This window comes from Portunus trituberculatus, chromosome 37 (assembly GCF_017591435.1).
Source record: "Portunus trituberculatus isolate SZX2019 chromosome 37, ASM1759143v1, whole genome shotgun sequence".
Taxonomy (NCBI): Eukaryota; Metazoa; Arthropoda; class Malacostraca; order Decapoda; family Portunidae; genus Portunus; species Portunus trituberculatus.
Window position 1 is genome coordinate 31641228 of NC_059291.1, and position 25324 is coordinate 31666551.

The 25324-nt window shown below is 41.9% G+C and overlaps 2 protein-coding genes and 1 long non-coding RNA gene across 9 annotated transcripts in view; 1 reads left to right on the top strand and 2 right to left on the bottom strand.

The window, feature by feature from the left end:
• Positions 1 to 5044, bottom strand: part of LOC123513993 — a 24598-nt gene extending 19554 nt beyond the window's left edge. Inside the window, exon 1 of the long non-coding RNA XR_006677494.1 lies at positions 4466 to 5044. This is a non-coding gene — a long non-coding RNA (uncharacterized LOC123513993). The remainder of the gene's footprint in view (positions 1 to 4465) is intronic.
• The window catches only part of LOC123513991, a 72526-nt gene that overhangs the window by 29586 nt on the left and 17616 nt on the right, over positions 1 to 25324 (top strand). For 2 of the 7 annotated variants that reach the window (XR_006677490.1, XR_006677492.1), the window contains 3 exons: positions 3700 to 3844; positions 6755 to 8077; positions 23558 to 23849. Coding sequence is in view for 2 of the 7 variants with exons in the window: in XM_045271526.1 (XP_045127461.1) it covers positions 1674 to 1787; positions 3700 to 3844; positions 6755 to 6776 (281 nt within the window). In the remaining 5 variants the exon portion in view is untranslated. Of the gene's footprint in view, positions 1 to 1673; positions 1788 to 3699; positions 3845 to 6022; positions 6309 to 6754; positions 8078 to 23557; positions 23850 to 25324 lie in introns of those variants that run through there. The other 5 variants (XR_006677488.1, XR_006677489.1, XR_006677491.1 and 2 more) reach the window with 5 other exon arrangements.
• On the bottom strand, positions 8776 to 16442 carry LOC123513985 (phospholipase D beta 1-like). Its single transcript, XM_045271510.1, is given in 9 exon segments — positions 8776 to 9297; positions 9799 to 10031; positions 10462 to 10680; positions 11727 to 11816; positions 12031 to 12165; positions 13079 to 13165; positions 13519 to 13674; positions 15110 to 15135; positions 15138 to 16442. Coding segments are annotated over 9 exon segments (2256 nt in total). The 5' UTR covers positions 16324 to 16442; the 3' UTR covers positions 8776 to 9173.

The following is a 25324-nucleotide window of genomic DNA, read 5'->3' on the forward strand; positions in this document are numbered from 1 at the left end:
TGCTCTGGAATCACTGTGGTACTCACTTCAATTTCTAGATTTTCTATCCAGGGGTAAAAACTTTATCTTTTCTATTAAATTTGTCATAGTTTCTTGCATAATCATGTAGTACGTATATAGAGAAAGTTTAAATTTAGGAGCCCGAGTCAGCCAAGACTTGTATCCCAAAAAAGAATCAATTTATAGATATGTAAATAAATATGGCCTAAGTTACTGGTTGTCAATAGACTCAATACAATGCAGTGGTTGTCTTCCTGTGCTCTCAGCAAGGCATTATGTGACCTGACCTAACCGACAGATAGGTTGTCCCTTCCATTGTCCACTTCTCATATGTTTTTTTTTTTTTTTTAACATTCAAGCTTTATGCAGTCCCATTCCATATAAACTCTTAAACCAAAAAGCTAAATTGAGATATGGATATTTGCACCAAGATGCAGGTCATTAGTTGCCACTCAGTCTTGTCCTGAGTTGCCAGATACCATACAGAAGGTATTGTTCATGCTAACACCAAAATTCCAACTGTGGGAGACTAACAATCTTTCTTCATGCAAAGATCATTATCAGAAGAACGTTTAATTCAAAACCTCCTGACAATGTTCCTGGCATGTTACTATGGGGCTCACAGGCTGGTGCACCAATGCCACCTCATCAACATTAATTGGCAATCCCCTGTTGGACTGAATAATGGACTGACAGCAGTCCAGTGAGCTGTGTCTTTCAAGCACCTATCTTGAAGATAATTTCCAGGATTAACTCATTAATTATAGATTTATAATGGATTGGAACCACATGAAAAATGAATAAATTAATTAACAAATAAGAAATCAATAAAAATAAAAATAATAATGATAATCATGATAATGATAATGATGACAAGAAGAAGAAGAAGAAGAAGAAGAAAAAGAGAAGAAGAAAAAGAAGAAAAAGAAAAAGAAAAAGAAGAAAAAGAAAAAAAAAATTATAATACTAATAATGAGCAAATAAACACAAGATGTGTGGATCCAACACAATCACACATAAAGGGGCAACAGAAGTGACAGTGTCTCCCACTGGCAACAATCCAGCAAGGTCTTGTGGGTCCTTCAAGCAGCGCACACAGCCTGGCACAACACTGCACTACTAACTAATATTTCTGCCAAATCTTTCACCATTAAATGGTCTGTGGGGTGAGAAATTGGGGTCAATCTAAGCTGCCTACTTAACACTTCATAGGTGTGTCATAGTGTTACATATTCTCCGGCAATGTACCAAGATGAAACCATAACTTTATTACACATGGTCAGTCTTTTTTTTCGTCATTAGGAAGGATAGTTGGGTCAAGTTGGTTTGGTCAAATAAAACACATCTACATGCACTCTGTCCTCACCATTCTGGAACTTTTCTAACTATAGGCATTATGGTAGATCAGTTAACTAGATGTCTTCACTCTGGAAAAGTTGGACAAAATATAAAACCTTAAAATCAAATACATACTAGATAAATGTAGCATAACCATCTCTTGAACTGTTACTATTGGTACTTCAATATATTTTCTAGAGTAGTCATTGTCAACATCTAAAGTAAATGACTAATCTTAAGCTGTAAAGATTCTTAATTGGTGTGTTTTATAAGATTTAATCAATGTGTTCTGCAACCAACACAAGTAAAATGACAACAATTCTTATACATAACAGGACACACTGGTTGGGATCTAAACTTACGTCCCCTTGACTGTGGGCTGAGCAAGCTACACTACACTATTGCGACACTGGTTAAAAAAAATGTGTGGACAAACAACATGAGAACAAGTAAGGCAACAATGAAGTGCAAGACAATTATAAACATTTGATTTGCAATCCACGACAAATATAATAATAATCCATAATTTCTAACCAACCCAGCAGGCGGACCTTCAGAACTGTAGTCTTTCAAGACACAACCTAACTATAACTGAGCAACACTCACACGTTAAAACACACGCCTTGTAAAACATTTGTTAGTTGTGCTGTTAAATGAAAACACTATAATAGTGTATCCAATGAGTGTAAACACAATACAGATATGATCTTCCAATGCAATATATGACTACTCGGTATAACACTACACAGTATTACAACCTGATTCACTCCAGAACAACATTGACAAATGGTTCATAAGGAGCCTGTTGGAGCACACGTGTGTTACCCATGACATCAGCTGTGTGCCTCCCTCTTGCAAGATCTACAGTTCTGAACCTTCACCTTATCCTTGGTGGACTACAAATGTGTGTGTACATAATTTGTGAATTGCAATCCCTCAAAAGTAATACAGTAGGTATGCATATAAAGCTAGTATCACACAGGGCAAATTTCTCCAGAAATGTTGGCCATTTTCCTTCAGTGATAATGTAAGGTTGCAAACCCATCAAATTTGGCATCACACATGGACTGGACTGTTGTACTGATGCCTCATCATTCCAATAACAACAAAACCCAACTAGCATCTCTTCAGTCCCTTTATTTTTTGTCTTAATTACTCCAAAATTACATGTTATCATACTATATGACTGCATGTTTCTCTTAATGGTTTTCAATTCAACTTAAACAATATACTGCAATATCAAATCATGTCCCATCCAACAATGTTAGCTACATCATACTAGTCATGATACTGTACTGCTTACTTTCCACTATATATATGAACATGATGTAAAGCCAATTCATATTCAACTTACATTTCTATCAATATTTCACACTGTCCACAAGTCTACCAACATATGCAGTGCAGCTGACTTTACCAGAAAATTAAGATATCAATGAATAAATACAAATTCTTCGTGTACTTTATAAATATTGATCCTTAGCATATACTGTTAAATACCTTCTCTTAAAAGATATAGAGAAATGTCCTTAGAAAATACAATTAGTATATATTGTCCTTTAGCATTCTGCAAAGGTAATCTCTGAGACCGGAGTTGAACGAGGAGGATAAAAAAGACTGTCAATATAACTGTTGAAACTAGTGAAAATACCAGAGGTTATCAAAACATATATTTCATTACAGTAGCAGTACCATTCTTAATGAATACACTTCAAACTTAAAGAGAAAGGAAATAATAATAGTAAGCCAACTGACATTAATAAGACAATCATTAATCCTTACAGGAGACGAGACCTCAGGTTAAAATTGCCACATATCATTTTATGACTAATTTTGCGAGTCACTTGTTTCAACATTCATACGCTTAATACCATTGGCCTCACACTACTTAGATAAATCCGCAACTTGGGCTCCGTGCCTGCCACATACTGAGAAAAGCTATAAATGGCATTAAGTTTAGTTTTCGACTAGTCCGTAATGTTATTCCAAAATTGTTATACATGAGCTTGAAAACTGCCATGTAGTGATTTAAAGACTGCACAAGCCACTATGAGAATATAGCAGGCATAACTCACTTAACTGAACTCTTTCTTCATTATACATAAAAAAAATAAATAAATACATAAATGATAAAACAAACAAATAGGTATACTAATAATCAAAATAGCAACACCTGTAAATATTTTTCTTACTATTGTTATCGTTATTATTATTCAATATGTTGTGACGTGCCGAAAGGTTAACTACAAATTTGAGTGATCCAGCCTGACCAATGCCATTCACTTTCAATGCTTCTTATCTATAATACTCTGAAAACATCAACAAACACTATCATATCTAAACTAACTATTTCTTTTCCAGTTACTACGGCAGTTTCAAGACACACATACACACACCAGTCACTCTGCCACTCGGAAAACTGCAGCAACATGACAATCAGTACGCTGCTACCAGTGGAATTCCCAGCTCCTCATCTTGACCTATCGTCCAAAGGCACAAACTCCAGGTAAGACACCACTGGATCCATGATGAAAATGCACTATTGAGGGAGAAAGTGTGTGTGTGTGTGTGTGTGTGTGTGTGTGTGTGTGTGTGTGTGTGTGTGTGTGTGTGTGTTTTAGCAGATATTTACGCCTACAAGCACATCACAAACATCATTATTACAGCCTTCACTTCAAAATCACCACAACTCTAAACTGCAAACCTCATGTAAAGTTGATATGAAAATTTCAGCTGCTGTTTAAGATTATAATTTTTTGTCACTTTCACCTTATACACAACGATCAGCACTAGCATGTCACTAGCTGCCACCTTAACACCCCTGTCGCTGCCGTGCCTCACCCTACTCGTGCACCTCACCCCTGCCGCAGGACTTCACCCACTCACTCACCCTTGCACCTCCCACCTCCAACTGCCACTCCACTCACCCTGCCTTGCTCACCCACCTCACCCACGCCTCTCACCCCTACATACGTGCCACATTCAGCACAACCACACTAAGTCCTTCCCGGCGGAAAACATAATTCCTCCACATCAGACTTGCAAAATAGACAAATTCGACACACCTCCTTTGCCGCCAGTTTCGCCTCCCCCTACCTTCCCCAGTGTTTCTTCAGTGTATATTTACCTGTTTAGCTCCCTACACACTAAAATAACGCCAGAGGTCCTTGCATATGGCTGTTGTGTCACCGGACATGCACACTGTCACTATTGTGGGTTATTTTCACACGCGCCTCCGAGCTTCCATGTTGGATGTGTCCCGGATGTCCATAACAACCTTCCAATAACCAAGGCTCTATCTTAAACTTCACGCATATATACAGCAATCTATTATTGCGTTATTCTTTAATCTTTCATATTATTGGCATTTAAACATTAGGTAGTTGGTTTTTCGTTTAGCTAAGGATGAGTTTAGAAGATAGTTTTGTTTTAAGACTCTTACTTTTACGGCTGTGAGTTCGCTCCTCTCAAAGTGTAGTCATTGAGAAATAAGGACGAAAAGTTATGACACGTCTCGTATTCTTTCGTTCAGTTCTCACGCCCTTGTAGAAGTGAATCCCAAACTTCCCTCGCTCTTCTCAAGGTTGTTTAGAATTCTTCAGGCAAATTTTGTCAAAACATTAATGAAGATGAGTCACACTTTCACCAAGTTGCAAGTTCTGGGGGATGATTTATATTTGTTTATCTGGAATCAGAATATAGCCTAACCTGCTGGCAGCCCGCGATGGGTCACAGGGAGGGTCTGCCAAGAGTTCACTTAACATTCTTGGTGATGATGGGCATCCTATGCTTTGTTACCGGATACCCACTTCCGCGTATACACTCCTGCGGGGCGATGACGAAAACCAGCGGGCAGCGAGAGCCGGGCACTGTGTTTCGTGTAGGGCAGCTCTCATGATATTTGAGAATGTCTGCCATCATAGTTGAGTGATTATTCACTATATAGATCCACAGGTGTAGAACACACACACACACACACACACACACACACACGTGAATAAATACAAGAGGATATGTTTTCATTATTACAATCTATCATAACCCATGTAGCGAAATGGAAGCCTCAAAAGTCACTTCACAACCTCTAATTGGGTGATTTGTATGTTGTATAGGATTCTTTCAGTTGTTATATTTATTTTCGACAAGAATCCTACAAATCTAGGTACGATATACATATAAAAAACAGCAGTATGCAAACATGTGTCCTTCGTACGTGGAATGAGCGCACAGATGTACCTAGGCAAGGTGATCTCCGTCAGAAGAAAGTTTCACCATGACCTCAGAGGTCGTGAATTTCCAGTCTCTCGCTTCGTTATTTCATCGTCACTGGCAGTACGTGTTTCTGGTCACCTGGAACCAAGGATGTTCTTTATGCTAGACGTACGTTACTTCCTTGCAACTGTATTCTGGTTGTTTAACCATAAGGAAAATTTTGATTGTAGACGTCTGTGTTAGTAGAATTATAAAAGCTCCCAATTTCATAAGAGTAACGTGCTAAGTGTAGAACATCTAGATCTTAATTTAAAAAACGTAAAGTACACTTTTATGTAGTGGTAAGCAGAAAAAGAAATAAATATAATAACGCACTCAACACTCACCAATAAGGCAAAACTGACTGTATGTCTTGTACATGTCAAACTTCCGTATGTGAGGATGGCATTGTGGGTTGTTCTACCACTACCAGTGAGTGACACCGAGGAAGGCGTGTGAACACCATGCCGCCGCCACCTGAGCCCTGCCCTGCCCTGCATGCCCTCCACTCAACAGGAAACCTCGTTATTACAACCTTGCTGTCGAATATCAACGTAAGCTACAAACGTTTCTCTTGCCGTGGTGAATCTTGCAATTGTTTTCTTACTCTGCGTATGAATTTTACACAAGTTTTTATTTCCGGCAGCGCGTTTGTCGCACTTACCTGGGGCGGGGCAAGTTGGTCGCGTGCCAGGCTAGCGGATAATCCAAGAGCTGACGTAATTAGCACCAAACCTGATTATGAACCACCCTAACTTGAAAATGAACCACATATTAGCTTACAAACATCATTTCCTTATCAATATCATGAAGTATAAATTCTCTCTCTCTCTCTCTCTCTCTCTCTCTCTCTCTCTCTCTCTCTCTCTCATATGTGTGTTTCTTTTACATTGCTCTTTGCTTCATCACACCTGCCCACATCCTCATATGAACCTCTTTTCCATCAGGTCTAATGTTTTTCCCTCATAACTCTTCATTTACACGCTTGGTATACACGATTTTCTTACTATTGAGCTAAAATACTTACTGCATTACTATTTTCTGGGTCTTATAATCTCTTCCTCCTGACGGATATAAGGTATGCTGCTCTCTTACGAGTGAAGCACCTTTTCTCTTAAATCTCCTATTGTGCTCCAAGTATTCTTACCTAGATATTTTCTTGCAGAGTAAAGGACGCGGGTGGATGAAGAAAGAGGTCCATCAATATTCATTTGCTGGCTAAAAGGAATGGTTACTTCAGGAGAGTGAACAGGTTTGTTTAAAACATAAGTGGGCTACTATCATCATAGGAACAAGTGTGGACTAAAAACAACAAAATACAAACTATTGATTTTCACCATCATCACAACAGGAAACTAGGAGAGTAAAAAGTGAATTTCAAGTCATGGTGCACCGGGTACCACGTTCACTTATCTACCTATATATCAGGCTGGTAATTCTAGATATGGTGGCCTTAACACACACACACACACACACACACACACACACACACACATACACTTAGCATCTTTGGCCTCCAATGGAAAGAGCCAGTCTCATAGACTATCACAATATACAATTACGAGCCAATGCATAGCACGGCTGGCCACATAACGCATGTATATCAATAGCAAGATTTGATAACATTCACTATTATAATTTTCCTCAGTCTCTTCATTATGAGACTAGCTGTTTCCTACTCTGCTCCTACTACAGTCCTGAAACAAGAGCAGTTGCATTGTCTTCGTACAGAGTATCCCATAACGTAACTGGGTCTCTCACCAATGAGACCCGCCGCGCCAAGTGTGCCCACTCCTCTTCCCACATGTCAACAAACCACATAGTTTTTATGCACTCACTGATATTGTTCTCCATTCACTTCTGCATGATACATTTGTTCTTGCTTGTTGCACAGACATTCTTGTCTCATTTAGTGCTCTCACCATCTCACCCAATGCGGGTGAACCCTTAATTCCTTTTAGCCTTCTACCATCCACACCATCTCATTAGTGACTTTACTAATTTTCTGTCTTTCAGAGAGAGAGAGAGAGAGAGAGAGAGAGAGAGAGAGAGAGGCTGGGGGTGGGGACTAGGTGAAGGAAATAACCATCACACAAATATATATTTTTTTCAATGATGTAAACACTTATAAAGGCTCTAGCTCTCTCTCACTTTCTTCCATTGTTCCTCTGCCTCCTCCCATTCTTTGTCGATCTAGTATTCGTACATAAGTGCATAAAGACATTAATATATTACTGGTCAGCAAAATGGTGGAAATAAATCATTCCTTCTTTTCAAGTAGTTTTTCTATTCCTAGTCCAGCCAATAGAATTTTAGAACAGGAAATGAAATGAGTGCGATTCACAAACTCATTCGAAGCATTTGAGTGAAGATCGAGACACGACACACACCTTCAGTCGCCGAGAAGCTGTCACAAGGAACTGTAGTGTTTGTGCTCCAAGAATTGCATACATTCTGAAGGACTATCCGAGACTGATCGCCCATAGAGGTGAGTACCCTGATGACACCACTGGCTAGTAGTAGTAGTAAAGATATAGATAGTAGGTGGTAGTAGTAGTAGTAGTAGTTTCACTTGTTCCTCTTACGAGAGAGAGAGAGAGAGAGAGAGAGAGAGAGAGAGAGAGAGAGAGAAGTAGTAATAGTAGTAATTTCACTCGTTCCTCTTACAGTAGAGAGAGAGAGAGAGAGAGAGAGAGAGAGAGAGAGAGAGAGAGTAGTAGTAGTAGTAGTAGTAGTAGTAGTACTTTCGCTCGTTCCTCTTACAGTAGAGAGAGAGAGAGAGAGAGAGAGAGAGAGAGAGAGAGTAGTAATAGTAGTAGTAGTAGTTTCACTCGTTCCTTACAGTAAAGAGAGAGAGGGAGAGGGAGGGGGCCAGGTGTGCACGCTTTCGGTGGAAATAAATGTTAAAACAGCTTCATGAAGTACATGGATCAGACTGTTTGTACATATGTGTGGTTCAATCCAGACGGAAAGACGCGTTGTGGAGCATCGTCCTGTGACTCAACAAGACGTAATATATCGTTGTTCAGTGGACTGTTAGGGAGACTTTAGTGGAAATATAAGTGATGAAGTTGTATGTAGGGTTATTCATATGTGTGGTTGTATGATTAATTTCATTGGGAATTACGCGTTTGTTTCGGAGTACCATTAATTTATGGACTACAATTAGGTGATTTATACTATAAATTATAGAGTTGTCATTGTTTATTAAAGACATCCTTAACATTTACTTGGGATGTTATTGTTGACAGTAAACTAACTATCTATCTATCTATCCATCATCTATGGGATGATGAGGTGGATATAGAGTGGGGTTGAGGAAAGAAAAAAAGTCATAAATATCTTGAGTTGACATGTCACCATAACTAAGAATAAGGGTAGGAAGGCTCCTTCATTAAGTATGGAGCCGTCTTTATAACAATGTATTCTTCGTTGTTACGTTATGCACTTAATTATTTCATTGTCCAACAGCTCTACTGATTTTGTCGTTAGTAATACTTCAAGTTCTCAAACTAGAGCTTAGGTACGAAGTCCTCGTAGCTGTCGAGCCACAAAGCCAGCCGGTCCGTCGGACGAGCCTCAGCCTAGAGCACCGGCACTATGGGCAGGCTCCACTTGCTGCCCTGCACGGGGAGGTCAAAGTCAGGGATGTTAGGCATTGCGCGCTGGGGCTGCACCTGTCCGTCCTCAGTCACCTGCAGCGGGTACCTGCGGCGGCGGGAAAAGAAATGGAGGGATACAAATAAATAGTGAAAACATGCAACTTATAGTAACACTGAGCTGCAGCAGAAATGTAACAGCAATGCTGAGATTTATTATTCTTTTCACCGGATTTCCTTATGGTGTGGTGTGACTTGGAGTTTGACTTGTCTTTTATTAAGTCTTTTATTAATGCTGACGCTCCAACCCATTATTACAGTATCAACCTAACCACGTGTTGCTTCACTACCGTCACTGCTACTAACATCAACACACCAACACCTCTCTCTCAAGTACAACATGTTACATAATATATTATAATTATATAACCATCACAACCTTCGTTCCAAGCAGCTGTTGATTTACTACAGAGAACCAATACAAGTGAGCCCAGGTTATTTCATAATTGCTTTCCCTTTCTGCTCTCCCTTGCTGTTGCGGCACCAAAGCCAAAATCCCTCCATCCCTTTCTGCTCTCAGCAGCACCGTAATTCAGATCTTAGTACTCACGTTAAGAAGTGATTCTTGGTCTCCTCGTCAGGTTTACCATCGAGGAAGCACTTCCAAGATTCATGCGCGAGTTCTTTAATTCTCCTGATGGCGTTGAGTGAAGATGGATCCTGCAGAGGTTTTTCCTTTTCGGACAGGCCGCAGGTGTGCTCGGCCCAGAGACGCTTGCGGAACATTGCCACCTCGCCGTCACTGACCGCCACGCCCTCGGTCTTGTCCTTGTTCAGCACAATCTAGAGGAAGATGGGGAAAATGGTCGTTTTGTCTTTTTTTCTTTTATGCAGGACGGGCAACTGGCCAAGGGGAAAAAAAGAAAAAAGAAAAAAAAAAAGGCCTCCTGGGTTGCCAGTCCCCTTGCAGAAAGGTTTTGCTCTCACCACGACTGTTTCATAGGACACAAATGATTTGTCGGCTTCGTAAGTGCGAGCAGAGGTGTTTCACAATATAGTCCTTGAAATATCGTATGCATATTTTGTCTTTAGTGAGCTGGAGCAACGACGGGCGTAGAGAGAGAGAGAGAGAGAGAGAGAGAGAGAGAGAGAGAGAGAGAGAGAGAGAGACTGCTGATATGCAAAAAGGAAGTAAAAAATCTATAGCTTAAAAAAAAGACAAAACATGATTACACACACACACACACACACACACACACACACACACACACACCTGGCGGGCAGACACAGCCACCTCAGTATCTCTGGAGCCATCTAGTGAACGCTCGTGTAGGTTTGCCGAGCCGAGGATGATGTGTGTGTCGTCAGCAATTGCCATCTTGGAGTGCACATAGATGAGGAAGCGAGACTTTTGCCGCCACTCCCACTCCTCGCTGTCCTCCCGTAGCCCCTGGTCACCCAAAGCCGCACTCACCCTCGCCCTGGACTCCTTCTGTAGGAGCAAATGATGAAGGGTGTGAATGTGATCAGTAATAAAGAGAAATCGTAATCCCCGAGCCTTAGCACACCGTAAGAAAATGATGTTGAAAATTATGAAAAATTAATACTTCAGGTGAATAAGATTGCGAAGATGAATGAGGAAGATAAAAACGAATGTATACAATCTTATTCTTGTTGTTGATTTCGTTGCTGTCTTTACCGTGTGTGTGTGTGTGTGTGTGTGTGTGTGTGTGTGTGTGTGTGTGTGTGTGTGTAATTCACCTCGGTCGCCTCCTGGTCACCCAGCCAGTCTTCCCCATTACGGAGCGAGCTCAGAGCTCATAGACCGATCTTCGGGTAGGATTGAGACCACATCACACAACACACACCGAGAAAGCGAGGCCACAACCCCTCGAGTAACATACATCCTGTACCTATTTACTGCTAGGTGAACAGGGGCTTGCCCATTTGCCTCGCCGCTTTCCGGGATTCGAACCCGGGCCCCTCGAATGTGAATCGAGCGTGCCAACCACTACCAACCACTACCAACCACTACACTACGCGGTGTAATTCACTGTTTGATCTGCTGCAGTCTATGACGAGACAGCCAGACAGCCCGATCTTGGGATAGGTCTGAGACCAGGCACACACCACACACCGGGACAACAAGGTCACAACTCCTCGATTTACATCCCGTACTTACTCACTGCTAGGTGAACAGGGGCTACACGTGAAAGGAGACACACCCAAATATCTCCACCCGGCCGGGGAATCGAACCCCGGTCGTCTGGCTTGTGAAGCCAGCGCTCTAACCACTGAGCTACCGGGTGTGTGTGTGTTTGTGTGTGTGTGTATATATATATATATATATATATATATATATATATATATATATATATATATATATATATATATATATATATATATATATATATATATATATATATATATATATATATATATATATATATATATATATATACACGTTTGTAAGGTGTATGTAAAATTGCTTGCTGTGGTCAATAAACTATACTATATTATAAACTATACTATACTGACCTTGCCCAGACAGAGGAACAGCAAGTAGTCAGTGGGGTGCAGGTCTGACCCCGCCTCACTCAGAGCTTGGGCTATCCTCTTGTACATCATCTGTGGACAACGGTTGTTTGTCACAGTTACTTGTGATCATTGCTTTAGATAGAGGCGACACCATCAAAGCCATAGAAGCAGATTTAATTTTCCTGGTCACTTTTTACTGTATTTTTGTCACTATGAAGAAAGTTAGGGGTAGTAGTAGTAGTAGTGATAGTAGTAGTAGTAATCACTCACCATTACCACCACCACCACCAGTACCTTCTCTCACCTGTATGGTTAGAAACTGGTAGTGCATGATGGTCTGGATCAATGCTTGGGTGCTGGGTCTCTTCACGTTACCTTCGGGGATCATGGGCAGCACCACGTACACTCGGAATGCCTGGCCTGCACGGATCTTCTCCACCTTCAGAGAGAGAGAGAGAGAGAGAGAGAGAGAGAGAGAGAGAGAGAGAGAGAGAGAGAGAGAGAGAAGACAGACACTGATGAATACACAAAGACAGTAGCACATTTTAACAGGCTTTACATTTTTTTATTTTACTTTTCCTGCACTTGCCAATTCTTGTTTTCTTTTATCAACTATTTTTTTTATACTTCCCTCCCCCCGCACCTCTCTCTCTCTCTCTCTCTCTCTCTCTCTCTCTCTCTCTCTCTCTCTCTCTCTCTCTCTCTCTCTCTTTCCCCTCTCCTTTTTCCCATCTCTCCCTACAGGGTCACCGGGTTACCTCTGATTGTTTCCATTAAAGCTCCCTACGTTTTCCTTCTCGCCTTGTTTTCTTCCCATTTTTCAGATTTTGTTTTTGCTTCTATTTTTTCCTCTTTATTCTCTTTCTCCCCATCTGTTGGTTTCTTTTTGTATTATATTGGTATTGTTCTTTTTGTGTTTTTCAGTTTTTTGTTTTTCGTTCTATTTTGTTTTCTTGTTTTCTTACTCCCCATCTTTATTGTTTCCTTTGTATTATTTTGTCACTTTTTTTTTATCTTTATCTCCATCTTCCATTCCCTCAGTTTTAGTTGTCTTTATTTTTCGCTTGATCTCTTTTTTTTAGTCTCTTCCACTTTCGTTTTTCAATTCTTTATCATCTTTTTCTTCCGTTCACACGCATCCATTGCATATCCTTCCTTATCCACCCTTTACGTATTAGTTATACTACGTTTCTTTGTTTTCCCCTTGTCAATCATTCCTCTCTTTCCCATCCTTTCAGTGTTTCTTTCTTCCTTACTCCTTATCAAGAACCTCCATTTCCCTCACGTCCATCCCTGACCTTTCCCATTATCGTCCGTCCTCCACCGCCATCACCACCACCGATCAGTCTTACCACGCGTTGTGTAATTTCCAGAGGCAACAGATTTCTTGCGCCGACGTTTTGTTCCTGACTCCATGCCATGTCCGATCCGACGAAGTACTGTAGGGGAGAAGTAATAAGAACATAGAAACATAAAGAAATAAAGGAAGCTGCAAGAAGCCATCATACCTGTGCATGGTAGTTACTGATTGAAACACACCTAACAATTTCTAGTTATCTTCACCCGTAAATGTGTCTATTTTTATAAAGCTCTCTAATGACTAACTACCTACCAGATTACTGAGTATATTCCATTCGTCTATCACTCGAATTACAACATAATCGTAATACATTAAAGAAAGGATTAGAAAATAGCGGAGAAACTTGCTGTATATTTGTTTTTTTTGGGGGGTGGAAAGTAATTAAATAAGTATTTTTATCCGCGTTATTTCACTTGCATGGGGAACGCTCACCTGACTCTCTATGTAAATGAAGTTCTCTGCCTTCCTGATGAGGCGTACGTAGGCTCGGTACAGACTTGTATCCACCACCAGCTTCTCAATCTGGTCCAGCGCAGCCATACGCTCATTGCAAAACTCCGCCGAATTTCCATCAATCGAGCGCACCACCTGCAGGAGAATGAGGGATTACAGGGGCACACAGGACGCCTGTGGTGTAGATGAGTTTATTGTGCTACCACGATGATGTGCTGCGAGGTGGCTGAGTAGGAATGAGTTGTGAAGTGCAAATATTAAGATAAGTTTGGAAGTACGAATGAGGAGCGAAAGGTATCAAAATAAGTTTGGAAGGAGGAATGAATAGTGAAAGATTAGTCAAAGATAAGTCTAAGAAACATTAGTCTGAGGAAAAAAAGTTTCATTAAAAATCAAACTAAATTTAGAGCAGGACACTAAAAATAAATGTGAAAACAAAGAGCGCTTAATCCCAAGTATTGTATTTAGCTTGTAACCGTTCTGTAGAGTGTATATCACTGAAACACGTGGATAGTGTTGGAACAAACCTTTAGGATTAATGTTTTTTTCAAATTGACGGGCACTCGTGGCTTCCTCTCGACCTTCATAAAGTCGAGCAGGGCAAGTTTAGAGTAACATTTTGAAAGCTATCACTGATAGAAGAGCAATCAAATACTTCAAATGTTTGTCACATTATGTCTCTGCAATGCAATTTTTGCTCTCCGCAGTTGTCTTGAGTTGCTGTAGACTATACTGCCGTGGTGTCTGCAGGAATGAATGCACAAAGATACGTGCTACACACACACACACACACACACACACACACACACACACACACACACACACACACACACACACACACACACACACAAAAGCCAGAGGACCGGGGTTCGATTCCCCGGCCGGGTGGAGATATTTGGGTGTGTCTCCTTTCACGTGTAGCCCCTGTTCATCTAGCAGTGAGTAGGTACGGGATGTAAATCGAGAAGTTGTGACCTTGTTGTCGCGGTGTGTGGTGTGTGCCTGGTCTCAGGCCTATCCGAAGATCGGAAATAATGAGCTCTGAGCTCGCTCCGTAGGGTAACGTCTGGCTGTCTCGTCAGAGACTGCAGCCGATCAAACAGTGAAACAGTGAAACACCACACTTTCACACACACACACACACACACACACACACACACACACACACACACACACACACACACACACACACACACACACACACACTCCGGTAGCTTAGTGGTTAGAGCGCTGGCTTCACAAGCCAGAGGACCGATGTTCGATTCCCCGGCCGGGTGGAGATATTTGGGTGTGTCTCCTTTCACCTGTAGCCCCTGTTCACCTAGCAGTGAGTAGGTACGGAATGTAAATCGAGGAGTTGTGACCTTGTTGTCCCGGTGTGTGGTGTGTGCCTGGTCTCAGGCCTATCCGAAGATCGGAAATAATGAGGTCTGAGCTCGTTCCGTAGGGTAACGTCTGGCTGTCTCGTCAGAGACTGCAGCAGATCAAACAGTGAAACACACACACACACACACACACACACACACACACACACACACACACACACACACACACACACACGTATGCTTACCTGCATTTGCCACACTGTACCCTGGTGGGTTTCTTGCCCTCCTGTGCCCTCAGCAGGTCTTCCTGGAGGGTTTGGACAAGCAGGTAAGCCTTGTCGGGCACTTGTCTTCTCCATCTCTCCTCGAAGTTCCTGAGCAGGTCGATGGCAGCGCGGCCCGTGAGGCGCGCGTGCACATCATGCCATGGTTCCCGTGGTCCGTAGCTTTCCTCCACGTTGATAAATCCATTGTAGAAGTCTCCTTTGTGTTCCTTATTCAGTGTTGTAAAGAGCTCGTGGTTTGTAGTGTCCCAGCGGCCCTTGGTGAGATCTAAGCCTCCGAAGAACGCCACAAGGTCCCCCTGTCCGTCATCCGCCACAATCACTTTCTGGTGGTGCGTCCAGATGGCTTCAGCGATTTCTTCTTTCAGTTTGCAGTTAATGTCGATCTCTTTTGTTACTTTCTCTACGTATACGCCTGTGTTGTTGAAGTAGCGATCAGTGTCCTCGTCATATGTGACGACGAAACCTGGGTAACAACCCACCGAGAACTTCTCATCCCAGATCAAGAGTAACACACGCACGCCCTCACGAGCCTTCTGTTTCAGCAGCTCACCAAGTGTCAGCCCATCTCGCCACAGCTGCACCTCACTCCACAAACTCCAGCCAGCGATGTAGATGAACTTTTTGGCACCCCTAATGGCATTGCCTATCGCTTCGAAAGCACCGTCCTGGGTGGTGGTGATGCCGGGGATCTTTTCGGAGTGAGCGTCTTGGTAAAAGGTCATGGTACCGCCCGTGCGCATCCGGAAATATGCATCGGGCACTTCAATGCCTTCTCTGCGTGCTTGTGCCGCCGGGGTGTACCTGACCTTCATGTTGATGGTACCTGCTTTTCCATCGAGGTGCACAGCACTCTGCTTCTCCCACTCCATGTCAGGACTACCGAGCTGCATGCGGCCTGTCCCCACCAACTGCTTGCATGCAAGGTCCTCGTCCCAAACAGCGATGTCGAGGTAGTCTGCAGCATCACAGACTGGAATAGTGACTCGCTCTCCCCACACTGTGTCAATGGCGTCTTTCCTGACACCCGTAATGAGGATGGGAGTCGAGCCGAGGCTGACGGACGTCCACACGTCTGACACGTCCTTCTTCAGTATGAATTTAAGGAAGTGGTCTTTGTCCATCAAGTTCTCGCCGCTCACCACCTCCACCTCCAAGTCCCCGTGGTGCTTCATGTTCTCCAGAGCGTCCACTCAACTGTCTCTTGTCGTCGGTGTTTTGAGTGCACTGCGTCTCTGAACACCTCTCCTTGTCTCGGACTCCACTGGCCAAGTGACGGTCACACCCGCGCAGGTCTCTTTAAATGCCTCAATAAAGCCACGATGCTCACCTCGATGGTCGCTATTTTTTAACATTATTGTGTGTTTTACTTATCGCGGTGCTGTGTGTGTGTGTGTGTGTGTGTGTGTGTAATGTAGTGTGTGTGTGTGTGTGTGTGTAGTGTAGTGTTGTGCAGTATAGTGTAGTGTAGTGTAGTGAAATGGAGTATTCACATTTCATCATTCCTTTCTTATTTTGTCTTTTAATGTCAAGGTTACCAAAACATCGCCTCTGCTTGTCTGCGTTTTGGGTCTTTATCTTTCTTCCCTTTCTTCGTGACAGACGTTTCTTATCTTGCCCTGTCGATCTTGATAGTACGAGTGACTTAGGGTTGCTTCTGAGTCATGCCTTAGAACGGGAATTCCTGTTGGGAGAGACAAAACAATACCAACCACATAGTTAATCTTTACATTCAATACACCATATAGTCTCTTTAGGAATTAATTCACTGCCTCGCACATCCTTTCACTTGTCTCTATACATAGTCCGAATAGCAACACCACCCATTCCCTTCCTGTCTTCTCAACTCTTTCATTCCTACTGTGATCCATCTCAGTCAAATTCAACTCTAGCCACCTGAAGTTCCTTGCGTTCACATCCATACACTGTGCACTAGCTCTGGGATTACCACTCACTCCAATCATTGACGTTTCTCTCCTTATATTGTTCCATACTGAGATCCTCTTTCGTTCCATCTCACCTTCTTTTTCATTCGTGTATTTCACAGCTCTATTTATCCCATTTTTCATTTTCTCCACCTCTTACCCTGAAGATTCTCTATTTTTATACATCAATAATTCTTCAGTCATACAGACTCTGTCTCATTAAATCGCTGATTCTCAACCAGGGATAAATTTACTTCTGGGTGGTAAAAGAAGAAATTCATTATAGGAGATGAATAATTTATGTAAGTACCTGATAATTGAATAATGTGTGTGTGTGTGTGTGTGTGTGTGTGTGTGTGTGTGTGTGTGTGTGTGTGTGTGTGTGTGTGTGTGTGTCAGCGCATGGGAGACAGAAGAGGGGGAGGAGGGGAGAGTGTATGGAAGTAAGGGGCTAAAGAAAAAAAGAAGAAAAAAAAAAAAAAAACGTCAAGCAGAGAGAGTTAAGATGAGGAAATGCTCAGAATCACTGCCTTAAATGGTCGGTACTCACACTTACTCCTTAACACACTTCTTCCTCCATCCGCTACTAATCAAAAGCTGCAGATACATCCCCTCTCATTAATTTTGCATCATCTGTTTGCTCTAGTCTACCTTTAGGCAATACCTCAAGGTTGTGTTCATATACCTTTCCCGGAAATTAATGTGGCGATCAGAGGTTCTATAATTCTATACCTTTATGCGTCCGGTGCCATTCTTGATCTTTCTATCTGCCCTTCTTACTTACCTAATTCACGCTCATTCATGCTATCACATCCATACTATACAAGATTCTCTAGACAACCATACTCTCTCACGCATCTCACAGCACACCACATCTACATACACTCATCCTTGCTGCTCTTTTCCTTGTGCCTATTTTCTACAACCATTTGCACAATATCATCAATCTTTGTTCACTAATCTTGATCTTTTCCTCGTAACTTTGAAACGCGTAAACGAAACATTTCAACATCTCGTCCATGAACTTCATGATGTGTATCACGTTGGACAAGACACCGGAAGCCTCAGTGCCACGTAACTGAAGCCTTGTTTTTGTTTTTGTTCACTTCACCAAGGCCACGTGTCTCTAAGTGTTAAATCAACGGAAGTCGTGTCACAAAGCACTAGTAATAGACGAGTGACAGAGAGGTATTGAGTGTTGTGGGAAATTTGGTGGGATGTCATTGAAGGATGAGCCTTCAGGGAAAAAAAACCATGAATAAAACTTAACAAATTATTATTTCCCCTCACCCGCCAACGACTTCCTTCCTCTCTCTCTCTCTCTCTCTCTCTCTCTCTCATGGGGGGTTGTGGCCTCGCTTTCTCGGTGTGTGTTGTGTGTGATGTGGTCTCAATCCTACCCGAAGATCGGTCACTACGAGCTCTGTGGTCTTTCCGTAGGAGAAAGGCTGGCTGGGTAACCGGCAGACGACCATGGTGGTGAATAACACACACACACACACACCGCGTAGTGTAGTGGTTAGCACGCTCGACTCACAATCGAGAGGGCCGGGTTCGAGTCCCGGGGCGGCGAGGCAAATGGGCAAGCCTTTTAATGTGTGGCCCCTGTTCACCTAGCAGTAAATAGGTACGGGATGTAACTCGAGGGGTTGTGGCCTCGCTTTCCCGGTGTGTGGAACGTGTTGTGGTCTCAGTTCTACCCGAAGATCGGTCTATGAGCTCTGAGCTCGCTCCGTAATGGGGAAGACTGGCTGAGTGACCAGCAGGCGACCGAGGTGAATTACACACACACACCGCGTAGTGTAGTGGTCAGCACGCTCGGCTCACAACCGAGAGGGCCCGGATTCGAGTCCCAGGAGCGACGAGGCAAATGGGCGAGCCTCTTATGTGTAGCCTCTGTTCACTATAGCAGTAAATAGATATAGGAACGGGATGTAACTGGGGTTGTGGCCTCGCTGTATCGGTGTGTGGAGTGGTTTCAGTCCTACCCGAGGATCGGTCAGTATGAAGTCTGAGCTCTTACCGTAGGGAAAAGGCTGGCTGGGTGACCAGCAGACGACCATGGTGAATAACACATGCTTATCTCACATCCATGGCCTTGATTGGAGTCCTCGGCGCGGCGAGTCAGATGGGCAGGCCTTTTAGAGTGCAGTGTACTCTGCTCATCAGCAGCTACAATATAATGGCAAGTACGGGTTGTGAGCCGAGAGGTTGTGACTTCACTGCCCTTGTGTGTGGCGTTTGAGTGGTCTCCTATCCCAAGAGCCTCAAATTACTAGAGAGAGAGAGAGAGAGAGAGAGAGAGAGAGAGAGAGAGAGAGAGAGAGAGATATTCTGATTCTGATTCTTAACTTTTATTCACAAGATGTAATAGGTACAATACATGTGAAAGAGACTGTTTTTCACTTGGCCAGTCTCATCAGTTTAACATTGCGAAAAAATCATATATACATTGTTATTGTGGTTTCTATATCTACATACATGGAAATGGAAATGACTAGGGTTTAGTGCATGAAATTATGTACATTTCTGTTTATTTATCAATATCACAATTTTGGATGGGCACTTAGTGTTTTTGTTAGAATGTTCAGAAAGTGTTTTGCAAGGATGCTGCGTTATGTTGGCTGACGGGTGCGGCAGCTGCTGAGGAGATTGTTGCGGCGGGCTGATTGAGAGGGGCGGCGGCGAGCTGAGCGACGCAGGTGGCACATGTTTATTGTTGGCAAGATCCTTGCTTGTTGTACTGTGTTGTGGAGGCAGCGCCTGCTTCGTGTTGGTGGACAGGTACGGCTGCTGCTGAGGAAGTTGTTGTGGCGGTCTGTTTGAGTGGAGCGGCGGCGAGCTGGGTAATGCAGGCGGCAGGTGTGTGTGGTTTATCAGATCGTCGTTGGTGTTGTCCTTCCTGAGCGCGGCCTGATCTGTCGTATTCGACACTTCTCTCGGCAGTGGTTTGCTTGTATGTTGTGCTGGAATCTTCGTTTGTTGTGGTGTATCGTCGACATCCATATGCGTGCTGGGTCCGCGAGCTGCCGTAGCCTGAGATGTTATTTTGGTTTGGCTGGCCAGTTCCATGAGTAGTGCTTTCATGCTGCTCATTTTTTCTTTCAATGTTACGTGAAGGGCTGCGACCATGGTTTGCAGATCTTGGTTTGCCTTTTGCAATATATCTTGATTCAGTTTTAGTGTTTTTACTTCCTGACGCAGTGTCTCGACTTCGTCCTGTAAGCTGCTCTGGGTAATTGTGGTCGCTGTGTTGCTAGTTGGTGGATGTAGTCAGTGATGGGCATTGTAGAGGCTCGCTCATCTCCCAGGTGCTGGCTGTCGTGGCTGGAGAGAGAGAGAGAGAGAGAGAGAGAGAGAGAGAGAGAGAGAGAGAGAGAGAGAGAGAGAGACGAGAACTAACGGATAGAAGTGTGTTTTCCACAATTGTCTCTCTGTGAAGCGGCATATTATAACGAATTCGTTCTTTAATTTTAGATAAATTGAACTATTGCGTGTTGATACACTTTTGCCGCCTCCTTCCCGTTTACTGGCCAAGCTTTAGAGCGACAGTCTTGTCACTGGCACATGGTTCTATCACACTGGCGGAGAGCACAACTCACAGAGAGTAACAATTGCGGGACATTCAGAAAGTAAATTGTACTTTTGTATATAATGACAGAAAAAGAAATTATAGCATTATTTCTTTCATGGAGAACGATTTCCTGACATGATTGAGACACATTTCTAGAAGTATTAAGGAAAGAATGGTGGAAGAAGGAAATGACGTTACTTGGTATGCCATGATAAAAAGATTTTCCTTGCACATTATCGCAAGTATTTTATTACCGATTAAGGGATTCCCAGCTGTCCACACTCCGTCCTTCCTTCTCCATTGACTAAGTACTTCAGATCACATGTAACTCATGACTCAAAACTCATGTCTATAATTATAAGGTCTTGTATACAGACATTGCCTCCTACCACCTAAACAAGAGCTGCCTGCGTTTTATTGAAATGTCACATTGTCTAGTATATTTCCGCTCCTGCTCCACACCTGCTGATAGAGACAACTCGTCATGTGTGAGGCAACATTTTTGTTCATTATCATTAATTTTCTTTACCTTCACTTCAAACATGTCAGAAACATTAGTTAGAACTTCAATCCTCAAGCTCAAACGGTTTGTTTCGCAGTCTTCTTTGAAAAATTCTTTTCAGACGGTAATGGGTATTGGTACCTCAAAGGTACTTTAACATAGTATGATGTTTATCGGTAAATCAGTACACATACATACGCATGCACATGACCTTCCTCATGACCTTCGGGGTTCAGACGTCAACCGACAGGCTTATGTCGCAAAAAAGTAATCTCCTTAGCGAGTTACTTCATCGAAAACACTTCCCAAACATAGTGATTGTATTATGTAAATCATTTACTTGAAATATAGGCCTACCTACCACACTCGTTCATAATACTTTTTTATCACTAAAAGGTTATTCACGTGTCAAATACACATTGAGAGAGAGAGAGAGAGAGAGAGAGAGAGAGAGAGAGAGAGAGAGAGAGAGAGAACTAACGGATAGAAGCGTTTTCCAGAATTATCTTTCTGTGAAGCGGGATATTATAACGAATTGGTTCTTTCATTTTAGATAAATTGAACGATTGCGTGTTTATGCACTTTTGCCGCTTCCTTCATTTTTGCTGGCCAAGCTTTAGGTTTAGAGCGACACTCTTGTCACTGACACATGGTCCTATCACATTGGAACTCACATAGTAACAATTGCGGGACATTCAGAAAGTAAAGTGTACTTTATATATATATATATATATATATATATATATATATATATATATATATATATATATATATATATATATATATATATATATATATATATATATATATATATATATATATATATATATATATATATATATATATATATATATATATATATATATATATATATATATATATATATATATATATATATATATATATATATATATATATATATATATATTGACAGAAAAAGAAATTACAGCATTATTTCTTTCGTGGAGAACGATTTCCTGACATGAATGAGACACATTTCTAGAAGTATTAAGGAAAGAATGGTGGAAGAAGGAAATGACGTTACTTGGTATGCCATGACAAAAAGATTTTCTTTTACACATTATCGCAAGTATTTTATTACTGATAAAGGGATTCCCAGCTGTCCACACTCCGTCCTTCCTTCTCCATTGACTAAGTATTTCAGATCACAGGTAACTCATGACTCAAAACTCGTGTGTAACGTGATACCATCTCATCCAACTGATTTGGTTCCAATGTTGAAGTGCAGGTTTGGTGCTGCTTTTAAATCTAATTGGTTCTGAAACTTACCTACATCAATTAGTGTTACTAATTTATTTTTCAAATGTACAAATATACTGATAAACTTATAATTACAGAGTAAAGTGGATAGAGAGCAGTTAGTAACAACTAAGCATAGCCATAGAGAGCGGTTAGTAACAAATAAAAGGACTTTTGATTTGACTTCGAGATTTTTTTTAGTTAGTAGGTTGTGTAATTATCCCCCCCCCCTCCTGTTAGCTTCAAATTTCCCCCTAGTTTGGGAACCACTGGTCTAAACAATCCATCCTTCTCTCCTGCCTGTTTCATCTCTCTCTCTCTTGATCATCTTTTCCTTCCTCTCTCCTCTCCTCCACCTCACGCACTTAACACGCCCACTCACTCAAGCCAACGCACTGACGCCCAACATTCCTCACGCCCTCGCACGCCCCACTCTCTTCCATGCGCACATAGGGACATGTCTATCCTCACGCCCCTGCACTTACAACCTTTATGCACGTCCACATAAACAGGCATTCAGTAAAAAAAAAAAAAAAAAAAAAAAAAAAAAAAAAAAGAGAAACTGGTTCGGCACACAAAAGACATAATTCTACTCTTTAACACACTTGCTTTCTAATCTGCATTAAACTTTTCTATTACTCCTTTGTTCTAGTAACTTAGTAAACCACTTTTCTTAACCCTTTTTTCCAATTCACCTTAAAAATTGGCTAATTCTAGATTATTCTTCCTTGATTTGGTATTGATCTGATGAAAAAAAAAATAATGTCCCATTTTATTTGTTCATAGATTGCATAGTGGGTTTAAATAAAAGGGTAACTAGATCTAGATTAGTTCTCTACAACCATAAACCAATAATGAGTTAAACTCTTAAGACATTAAAGAGCATGGGGAAGGTTTAAAATAATGCACGTTTTCAAATACAAGATTTTATTCATGGTGTGTTTGTGAGGGGAGATACAATAACTTTTATACAAGTTCATCTGTTAATGATGTATCATTGGAACTGCTATGTATCTTTTCATGTTTTTGGCTTTGAACTATAATGGGGAAGTTTGTTTTTGTTAAACGTTCACCATATTATTCATAGTTGTGCTGCATTTCTCAATTTCATGTTTTATGCTGTTATACTTTTCTAATTTGTTCATCAGGAAGCAGCAGCAGAAACATACAGAATTCACCATAGCAGTTAATGAAATCAAGTTGCAGCAAGAAGAGTGTGAATCAAGTTTTGAGTAAGAGAAAGATTGTCAAGCAATTTGCAACAGGAAGAGAGCATGAAATTCCTATTTATTGTGGTGAGACTGACAAGCAACACACAAAAATTGGCAAGTTTTGCTGCTTCTGCCTCCTGGCCTGGTGCAAGTTTCTACTGCAGTCGGAGAAGAAAATGTAAGAAGTCCCTATTCTAAAGAACAGATCAACAAACACCACTGCCTTCAGGTATGGCAAGACAAATTCATTTTTACATTCCACTACTTATTATATGAGTGAGGAAAAATAAGGTTTTTATCTTGTGTAATTGGTAATATGGCTGTACAGTAAAAGTTTTTATCTTATGTAATTGGGAACTTGGCTGTACATTAAAACAAAAATAATAAAACTCAGTAATGAAATTATGTAATATGAATGAATGATATACATTGCAAATAAATTTTCTGGAAAGCTTAAAAAAAAAAAAAAAAAAAAAAAAAAAAAAGGATTCATCCATGGCCCAAAAATAGTGACTAAGTTTAAGGTGCATTTTGCACATAGAGGATCTGCCCTTCTCTCTTCATGGGAAAGGGTTAGGAATAAAATGCCAACCCTTCCTTGCTGGTGAGGGACGGATCTTCAATGTCGTTTTTATAGTTAGCGAGTGGTGTTTGTACTTGGTGTCTTGTGTGTGGTACTTTTGAGTGTTCGTGAAGTGAAAGTGTGTAATGCAAGTGTTAGATTAGAGTGAAATAGTGGTTAGAATTAGTGTTTGTGAGTTAAAAGTATTTTGGTAGAGCGAGGAGACTAGCCTTGTAACCGTCAAGTTGACCTTGAAAGAGGATTAGTTGACCTCACTTAGGGCCCCCACCACGAAAATTTAGTTCTTTCTCTTGAGCACCGAGAATTGCGAGAGGAAATGAGAAAGCTAAGTGTGGGGAAAAGTGCGAACGAAATTCTCATCTTTGAGTTGAAGGAGGAGGTTAAGAAGCTTGGGGAGGCAGTGGAAAAAATTAGGCAGATCATTGTTAGGCCGAAGGTTGGACCTTCTGAGGGCGACAGGGTGGCTTGGCCCTCTGTTGGGAAGAGCAGAGTGGGGAAGAGGGAGCAGGCGAGCCAGACTGGGAAAGATAGTAGTCAGGATGGGCAGAGATGGCAGGTTGCGAGGGGAAGGAAAGCGGAGGCAGTTAGGGAGGATAGGACTAAATCTGTCGAGTGTGAAAATAGGTTCGGTTTGTTGGAGGGGGAGGGGGAGGGGGAGAGTGAGAGTGGAGTGAATGAGATGGTTGTGGTGAGTGAAAGGAGAGAAAGGGGTAGAGGAGAGGAGGAGGAGGGTTGTGCCTAGCACACCTCAGGTGTGTGTGGTGGGTGACTCTCAGGTTAGGTACTTAGATAGCACTTTCTGTGGGAAAGACAGGGATAGTAGGACGAACGTGTGTATGCCTGGTGCAGGTGTGAAGGCAGTGAGTGAGGAGGTGCAGAAGAGAGTTAGGGGGATGAAGAGGGAGGGTGTAGTAGTTTTGCACGTAGGTGGGAACGATGTCAGAGCAGGTGGGTCGGAGGAGTTAGTGGCAAGATTTTGGGAAATGTTAGGCAAGATAAGGGAGAGTGGTAGGTGTGTAGTGTCAGGAATCTTGCCTCGTTTGTATGTTAGCAGGGAATGGTTGTCTAGGGCCATTGGTGTGAATGATCGGGTAAAAGGGATGTATTTACCTAATTGTATT